The sequence below is a fragment of the Pelobates fuscus genome, chromosome 1 (assembly GCF_036172605.1).
Source record: "Pelobates fuscus isolate aPelFus1 chromosome 1, aPelFus1.pri, whole genome shotgun sequence".
NCBI lineage: Eukaryota > Metazoa > Chordata > Amphibia > Anura > Pelobatidae > Pelobates > Pelobates fuscus.
Genome location: NC_086317.1, coordinates 388,168,464 through 388,177,381, shown reverse-complemented (window position 1 = coordinate 388,177,381; position 8,918 = coordinate 388,168,464). Strand labels below are relative to the sequence as shown.

The 8,918-nt window shown below is 44.5% G+C and overlaps 1 protein-coding gene across 1 annotated transcript; it reads right to left on the bottom strand.

Moving 5' to 3' along the window:
- Positions 1–566: 566 nt before the first annotated feature.
- On the bottom strand, positions 567–1,297 carry LOC134596022 (enhancer of rudimentary homolog). Its single transcript, XM_063444745.1, has one exon. The coding sequence runs from the start codon at positions 1,233–1,235 to the stop codon at positions 921–923; it is 315 nt and encodes a 104-aa protein (XP_063300815.1). The 5' UTR covers positions 1,236–1,297; the 3' UTR covers positions 567–920.
- Positions 1,298–8,918: the final 7,621 nt, after the last annotated feature.

Sequence of the window (8,918 nt, the reverse complement as noted above, 5' to 3'; positions counted from 1 at the left end):
ACTGTTAATACTACATGAGTGTGTACAGGTGTACTAGATTATTTTATGCAAACCAATAAGTTTGAATGACTATCTGTTCCTGTCCAAATTAAAAATAAAGTAAATTCACACTGAGACACAGGGTTCAGGTTAATGAAAGAACTTCAGGAAATTTAATGGCAAGGCTTAAAAAGGCCTAAAGAATTCAAGATAACAACAAGTAAACATTATTAATTGGTTTAGGTGTTAAGTGGTTAGTTAAATGCCCTCCCATCAAGAGGTGGTGACATCCTTGACACGGGAGTGGACACAAGATGCAGGCACCATCTTGTTAGCACGAGGTGCTCACTCGATGGGAGGGGTGCTTTGGCAGCCATTTTGAGTAGTTGGCTTTGTTAGTTTCAAGGTTAGTTTTCAAGGCTTTTAGTAAATATACATTTTATGCTTTAGCTGACACATGCTTTATTGAGACAAACCATGTTGTTCACTGGCTACAATGTTTCATCCAACAGGAATCTAATGTTCCGCTGATGCACATTTCCTTCTAACAAAGCATTCTTTTTTTTTTTTTTTTTTTTTTAAACTATTCGTTTTTTTTATTTGTTCCACTAAAATAACGTTTGAACATATTTTATCTGCCAAATGCGTGGGTCTCTGAAATGTTCTGTGCAGACAGGCTATCCTGAACTGGTAGATCTGTACTCTGTAGTGACAAGGCATCGGGTCATGAGTTTACCGAGGATTCAGCAAGCAATGCTTACTGCGGATGGTCTTCGAAACCACTCTGAATACGTAAATATATATATAAAAAAAGTTAACATATAGCATTTCCCCACATAGGGCAAAACTCTGTCTCCTTTAGCTGAAATAAAACACAAACCACTATATTACAAAACAAAACTCCCACTACTGTGCGCTGTACACGTGAGCTAGGACGCCCACTATTTGCCAGCTTGCTGGGCCTGCCGACGCAGTAGCACATAAATCTTCTCCTTGATCCAGTCTTTGTTGTAGGGCTGATAAGTCTGAGTGTCTGCACGATACACAAGACAGCTGAGATCTGCCAAGTCGTCAATGAAATCAAACAGCTGACTGATGTCATATGTGATGGATGGGCTGTTGGGATTCATTCTCTTCAAATGCTCTTCATACATTTTACACACACCTTCCATACATTCGTTAACTGACTCATAGTCTGCATAGGTTCTTCCTTCTGGCCTCTTGGTGGGCTGAACGAGCAGGATTGTGTGAGACATTTCCAGATTTCGGGCACACAGCGACTCTCTACCGTATCTGAGACAGGAAGTGCTAGTTATCGCTTTCCCAACAAAGCATTCTTTTAAGACAATTTTATGAGGCCTAATAATTCTACAACAGTCCCCCCTTAAAATGTTAGTTACTAAAAGATAAACTTTATTTGTTAATATCAGAAGACTTGTTAGCCCAAGACACAGAAACCCCATGGCCGCTAGCTTGGTGTTATTGCAAAGTGCGTGTCTAGCCCTATCTGACCCTAACAGGCTGCAGCTCATCCGTCAGTACGGCCCTCGAACACTTCACTCCATGGGTATCCCGCAGTGGCTAGTCCACTACATCTCCCACGGCAGACTAACCCATACAAACAGACGCTGTCCCTGCACTGGTTCCCTTCCTAAAACTTCTGCACTTTATCATCATAAGGGAGGGTTTGTAGCGGAATACAGGGTGACGTGAGATCGTGATCATACAGATGAGTAAAAGTAGGTGTTGCTTGGTCTGCAGTCTTCTGTAAGAATTTTCTAAGGCATGGGAGGACACAACAAACGAGAAGAGCGAGAACAAAAAGGAAAATTAGTAGAGCCATACCAATATGAACCAAAGCTTTCTGCCAACCCGTCATCCAACCAAACCATCTTTCCCAGGGATCTGTTACCCCAGAATTCCTTTTCAACTCTTCTGAGAGTTTATTTAATTTCTCTATGGCCAAAGTGACTTTACCATTGGGACCTGTGTTTTCTGGGATGTAAGTGCAACAAGTCATGGAGTCGGGTAATATTTTACATACACCCCCCTTTTCAGCTAGAATCCTGTCTAAGGCCAATCTGTTCTGGAAGGTCATCTGGGATGTGGCCTGTAACTGTTCGGCCAAGCCCTGGAGGGCATCCCTGGTGTAGTTAACAAAACACTGTTGGTTGTAATAGATGTAATTCATCCAATTAAGATTTTTGTTGGCAGTGACTATGGTGAAAAGTGATTCAAACCCCACAGCAACTTCATCTCTGGCTTTAAATTCATTAGGTACCCCCCTAGGTACCCCAACGGCATCTATGTAAATGTGGGGGTCAAAACTGCCTTTTACTGGGGCTTCGCGCTTGACTTTGGCTGGTGTATGTGGAGAATCGTGTGTGTCGAGATGATTATCAGAAATAATATGGATGGGCATGATAACTTTAGCTAGGGCGCACTCCCCACCATTCAGTTTCCAGCCTGGATCTTAACTGCAAATCCCCACATAACCAGTAAATATCTTCTAATGACCTGGTATGGTGTTGTAACAGGTGTATAGGAACAGTTCTGTATGTGACACAATAACCATTGGAAAAGTTACCCATGAATTTACCAATCCCATCATAGTTAGTATAACAAGTGTAATTACCCTTGTAAATCGTGATTCCATCTGGGGGTTTGACATTTCCAACTAAGAGGGGGTACTCTGCCGTCCATGCTTTGCAGAGGGACCTGTTAAAATCATAGTGATTGGTAAAAAGACTTAGGAAGCAATCCTCTATCTCCAAAGGAAGAGTTAGAGGAACGGTGCCAAGATGGGGTCGGGCACCACCGCACACATAGCATGCAGTTCTATTATGCTTATTAGCATTATATCTCATCCACTCTAACCATAAATTGATATCCTTGAAACCAGTTTCAGCGGCCATGGTATCTTCAAAGGTGGGGTTAGCAATGGCCATCATGTCCTTAAAGGACTGGATATGTGGTTTCAGTGAATTCGGGACCATATGAACAGCCCCTCGCCACTCTGGGGAGTAGCACATATCTCTAAGATAGAAATGACCTAACTTGTTATAGGAACCTTTTTTCCAATACATTCCCATCACATATTGGTCAGCATCCTCTGGGCCGGGATGTTCAATATTTAACATTAATTTCATAGGCGTACCTCCTCCGGGCTTTCTTAAGGTCATTCTTTGAAGGAGGGATCTACCATGGTCATCTACTTTAGATAAGGCTCTTTTGGGTTTGTAACCCCAGGCAGGCCCAGCATTCCATCCTGCAGCCCCCCAATGGTTACAGTTGTGCCCCCATTGCTTGTCAACTACACAAACATAGGGGTCTTTTGCATGTGGTATATCTTTATAAATGGTTTGGAACTGTGACTTGGGAAATGGGCAATCTACAATGTCACAGTAATCAAAGGTGAATGTGGCTACGCGGGTACATGATTAATTATACCAGAAGGTGTACCCACTAGCATCTTTAGTAATGGCCACTTGCTGGGCCTTAAGGAGACTAATCAAGGGGATGATGTACCAGAGGTACATGGTTGTGCGGAGTCTGTCTCCTCTGGGGTAGGAACCTTCTTACAATGGGAGGCGTGGATCCAGTTGCCTTTCCCAGCCAATTTGACGGAGGTGGAGGTGATCAGTAGAACTTGAAATGGTCCGTCAAATCTTGGTTCCAAGGTGTGTTTCTTGACTAGGACCCAAACACCAGGGAGCAGACTGTGGTTGCCTGTGTCAGAATCTGGATCTGGAATTGAAGAGAAAACTTGGGTATGGATTTTGTTTAAAGCACCTGCAAGTTCAGTTACATAATCTACCAAAACATCAGTTTGAAGTTGTAATTGTTGGGGAAAATAGCAACCTAGCCTGGGTGCAGTCCCGAATAGAATCTCATATGGGGACAATGAGGGCTTTCCTCTGGGTGTATGTCTGACACTGAATAAAGCTATTGACAAGCTTTCTGGCCAGGGCATCTTGGTTTCTTGTGACATTTTTAACATTCTAGCTTTTAGGGTACCATTATACGTTCCACTTTGCCACTACTTTGTGGGTGATAAGGCGTGTGGAAAGCAAGGGTCACTCCTAAAGCAGCCCAAATTTCTTTGGTTACTGATGCTGTGAAGGCAGGGCCTTGGTCGCTTTCAATAACTTCTGGGAGTCCAAATCTACACACAATTTCCGTAAGTAGACGCCTTGCTGTTGTCTTGGCGGTAATGTTAATTACTGGATAGGCTTCTGGCCAGCCTGAGAACATGTCCACTATTACTAGTGCATATTCGTAGTGACCACTCTTTGGCATCTGGATGTGGTCGATCTGAATTCTCTGGAATGGATACAGGGGCTTAGCCAGGTGTTTTGGAGGAACTTTGGCTGTTTTCCCTGGATTGCACTTAGCACAAATGACACAGGCCTTGCAGTAGTTATTGGTTAGTGTAGTAATTCCAGGTGCTTCGTAGTACTTTTGTACAAGAGCATTCATCAGATCTTTTGATAAATGTGCAGGTCCATGTGCCCATTGAACAACTGCTGGGTACAAATTCTTAGGGAGGCAGAACCTGAGGTTGTTGTAGTACACTCCATCTTTTAGAACTGCCCCTTCTGTTTCCATTTTTGTATTTCCTCAGGGGCAACTGCAGCCTGTTGTCCCCGTAGGATTTTTAGATCGGTTGGAAGAGTCTGCAAGGTAAATATGGGAGTTTCTTCGTTTCCGGACACTCTTTTGTCCACTTCCTGCGGTTCTCTTGCAGCTTGCTTTGCAGCCTGATCAGCCAGATGGTTGCCCTTTGCTTCATCCTAATCCAACTTCCCATGTGCCTTTATCTTCAAAATGGCCACTTCTTCTGGGAGTAGGAGGGCATCCATCAGCTCCTTGATTGCAGAACTGTGCTTGACTGGTGTACTGGCAGTGGTAAGAAATCCTCTTGTTTTCCAAATTAATCTGAAGTCATGAGCCACGCCCAGTGCATATCTTGAGTCTGTGTAGATATTGGCGCGCTTCCCTTCAGAGATCTTACATGCTGAAGTTAGGGCTTGTAATTCAGCTTCTTGTGCAGACATTGTTGATGGTAAAGATGATGACTTGATAATTTCATCTGTTGTGGTGACGGCATATCCTGTGTGATATTTTCCTTCTTCATCAGCATACCTTGAGCCGTCCACAAACAGGGTGAGGTCAGGATCTATTAGTGGATCCTCATGTACGGTTGGTAAATGTGTTGTTTCCATTTTTATCTGTTCAAAGCAGTCATGGGGTGCTTCTGGATCATAGTCGTGCTTTATGACCAGATCTTCAAATTCTTCTTCCAGAAAGTAACATGGCCATGCTTTTACATGTTCAGTTGTTGGGTATTTGACAACGCCTCTTTCTTGGAGTTGTGATTCATCCATGTTGGCCCATAGTTTTGCCATGGGCCTAAGATCACCCCATGACTTATTCTTTGATTTGGTGACAGGGACATGTGGAATGGCTGTGTCCCAATGGTGATACAGGTGTTCAAGTCCAAGTGGTAATTGGACCAAAATCATACTGTTGCTTTCAGTATCGCAGTAAAAATCTTGTAGAATGAGCTTTACCTCAACTAATTGATAGAGTTCATCTTCATAGTGAGGGTCAGGGTTAATGGTTGGTTTGTACCACATGGTGCAGAAAGCATATTCTGGCCCATCACAGAATGGTAAATTGGGGTGCATTTTTTTAGTAGTGTGGCCAAAAATTAGGACATAGGATTCATCCATGATAAATCCGTAGTAGCTACCCCCCTCAGGGAGTGGCAAAAGAGTGGATGGATTCAGAACCTGACATCTTTGAAGGGTAACATTGTCAGGTAACAGGAGATGCAGTGGTGTATCCTGGTTTTGTGCTGCCCTAGGCAGGACAAAACTCAGGCGCCCCCCCTCCCCCCGCGCCACCCCCACCCCGCATTCTAAATACACACACACTCGCTAACAGAAACACACACACACTAACAGACACACTCACACTCGCTAACAGACAAACACACTCACTAACAGACACACACTCACTCACTAGCAGACGCAAACTAGCAGACACACACACTCACTGACATACACACACACTCACAGGCAAACACACACTAACAGACACACACAAACAGACACACACACACTAACAGACACACACACACTAACAGACACACACACTGACACACACTAACAGACACAAACACTAACAGACTAACAGACACACACACACTAACAGACACAGACACACACTCACCCACCCACATTAACACATTTTTTTTTAAATTTATTTGTAACACATTTTTTTTAAATTTATTTTTAACACATTTTTTTTTTATTTAACACCCCCCCCCAGCCTCCTTACCTTTGGGAATGCTGGGGAGGGGGGTGTCTCTTCCTCCCTGGTGGTCCAGTGGCTGCTGGGCGATCGGGCGGCCGGCGAGGGAGCACTTCCCCTGAGCTGTCTGCTCAGCTCCCTCGCGCGCCTCAGAGTGAGGCTGGGAGCCGGAATATGATGTCATATTCCGGCTCCGCCTCCCAGCCTCACTCTGCGGCTGGCGAGGGAGCTGAGCAGACAGCTCAGGGGAAGTGCTCCCTCGCCGGCCGGCCGCCCGCCCGGCAGTGCCGACCGATCGCCCAGCAGCCCGACATTTGCCTTGGGCATTTGGGGGCGGCTTTTTTTGCCGCCCCCTGGAAAATGCCGCCCAAGGCAAATGCCTTGTTTGCCTCGCGGCTAATACGCCCCTGAGGAGATGACATCGGAGACGAAGGTGTCTGGCAGGGGTGACATGTTTGAGTTGGACCTGGTTAATTATGGCAGAAATATCATGAGGTGCCAAAACAGTCAGAGAGTGGCCAAGAACCAGGTCCCCAGTGCTGTTGATGAGTTCTTGTGCTGCAAAAACAGCACGAAGGCAAGAGGGGGTTCCTCTAGCCACGATGTCCAGTTGGCAAGAGAAAAACCCAATAGGCCTTTGACGTCCACCAGGACCATGTGCTTGAGTGAGTACTCCTGTAGCGTGGCCTTTTCTTTCAGACACAAATAATTTGAAAGGTTTGGTGTAGTCTGGTAGGCCAAGGGCGGGGGCAGAGGCAATAGCACGTTGGAGAACATAAAAGTTGTCATGTGCTTCTTGGGACAGACAGAACGGGTCTGATTTGAGAGCATCATATAAGGGTTGCATGAGTAGGGAGGCCTCAGGGATCCATGCTCTGCAGTATGAAATAAGGCTTAGAAAGGCATGAAGAGATTTTGTAGTCCTTGGAGGCGGAATGGCCAAGACCGCTCTGACACGTTCACGAGTGAGGTGTCAAGTGCCATGGGACAGGCAATGGCCTAGAAAAATTACAGTAGGTTGACAAAATTGAAGTTTGACAAGAGATGCTGATACCGGAGAAACTGACGGAAGCCAAGCACAGAGAGATGGACACAGGTTTCTTCAGGAAGGAAGAGATTCTTTATTCGATTCACCGACCGGGACTCAGAGGGACTAATGTCACCAAAATACAACAAGATCTGAGCCCCGAACAATAGTGTAGGCTCCTTATATAGGCATGTAACTCCTCCCATAATAAGCTCCACCCACACATACTCTTACCCAATCAATCGAACAAGAACTAACTTCCTGTTTGACCACATGGCTTGCCCAGCACAATGGAGGAGGGGAATACTACATCCTGTATTCTCGCACATGCTCCGTACACTACTGATTGTATCTTTGCCACGTGCAACCAACCGACCGATACACCAGTATATGCACGTACACATGCCACGTGGTAATCTCGGCCTACTAAATTTATTTTTACCGAGATTCCACCACATTCCCCCCTTTGATGCTTCTGATATTTCACAATTCCAGATGCATCACTTAACTTTCCAGATTCCAGATGCATCACTTATCTATATATAGCCATTATCTGTGCAGCAGGCTTTCTCTCTGCTATATTTTCTATAATGCTCTGCACAGACCTAACTACCAAAGGAATAAGACATGGCAGGAGAAGACACAGCATTAAGATTAGCATGACTCCACCTACCAATGCCTTAAGTCCTCCAAACTGCTCATACCAGTTACCAAACCAACTACTTGGATTATACCCTTTCCATACCTGAGTAGGCACATGCGCTAGTTTAACCATATGGCTAGTAAGCTCAGCTATTGCTTGCCCTTCATCATCTATTTGAAGACAGCAATTGCTTAGGTTAAACTTCCCACATACACCTCCCTCTACTGCCAATAGGTAATCCAAAGCTTATCTATTTTGGTAAACGGCTGTCCTCATCCTAGTATTATTCTTCGCTAGGAGATTGAGCGCTTGCGATGTCTCGTTGGTAATTTTCTCAACCACTGCCTGTAACCTTATAATACGATTGAGCATATATATTGGGGTTCTATATCCAAAAGTACCATCCTCTGCCCATGTAGCTGGCCCATAATAATCTATAATACGCTGGGGAGGCCACTCATTATCTTCCCAGGTACCTATCTCTAGGGGTCCCCTTTTCTTCCTATGATTCACATCATATACCTTAACTCCCAAAGTCTCTCCTGTTTCAATAGGCAACAAGAAGAAGAATGGTTTGAGCATACCTAACACACATGCCCCTTCCCAGTCCTGTGGTAACTCTGAATAGGCTTTCTTACCACAGATCCAGTACAAATTTGCTGGGGCTTTCCAACTAGATGTAATAGATCAAACCACACATCCTTTAAATTGGTATAACTTGCAAACGGGTTAGGTGGTTCTGAGACATTTGAAGCCGACCACCAAGTTGTATTCTTTGTATTATCATCATAAGCTTTTTGCCCTAGACAAGTCAATTCTCCTACAGATGTATTAAACATTATTCCTTTCCTTGCTATGCAAACATAACCTATAATGGAGGTCTTTAATCGCCACTCAGATTTACCTCTAACACTCGCTTGATAATCAGCTTGAGAAGATATTATTTGTTCA

Bases quoted from the DNA above. Each gene is read 5' to 3' on its own strand.
- LOC134596022 (XM_063444745.1), bottom strand. From the start codon at position 1,235: ATGTCTCACACAATCCTGCTCGTTCAGCCCACCAAGAGGCCAGAAGGA.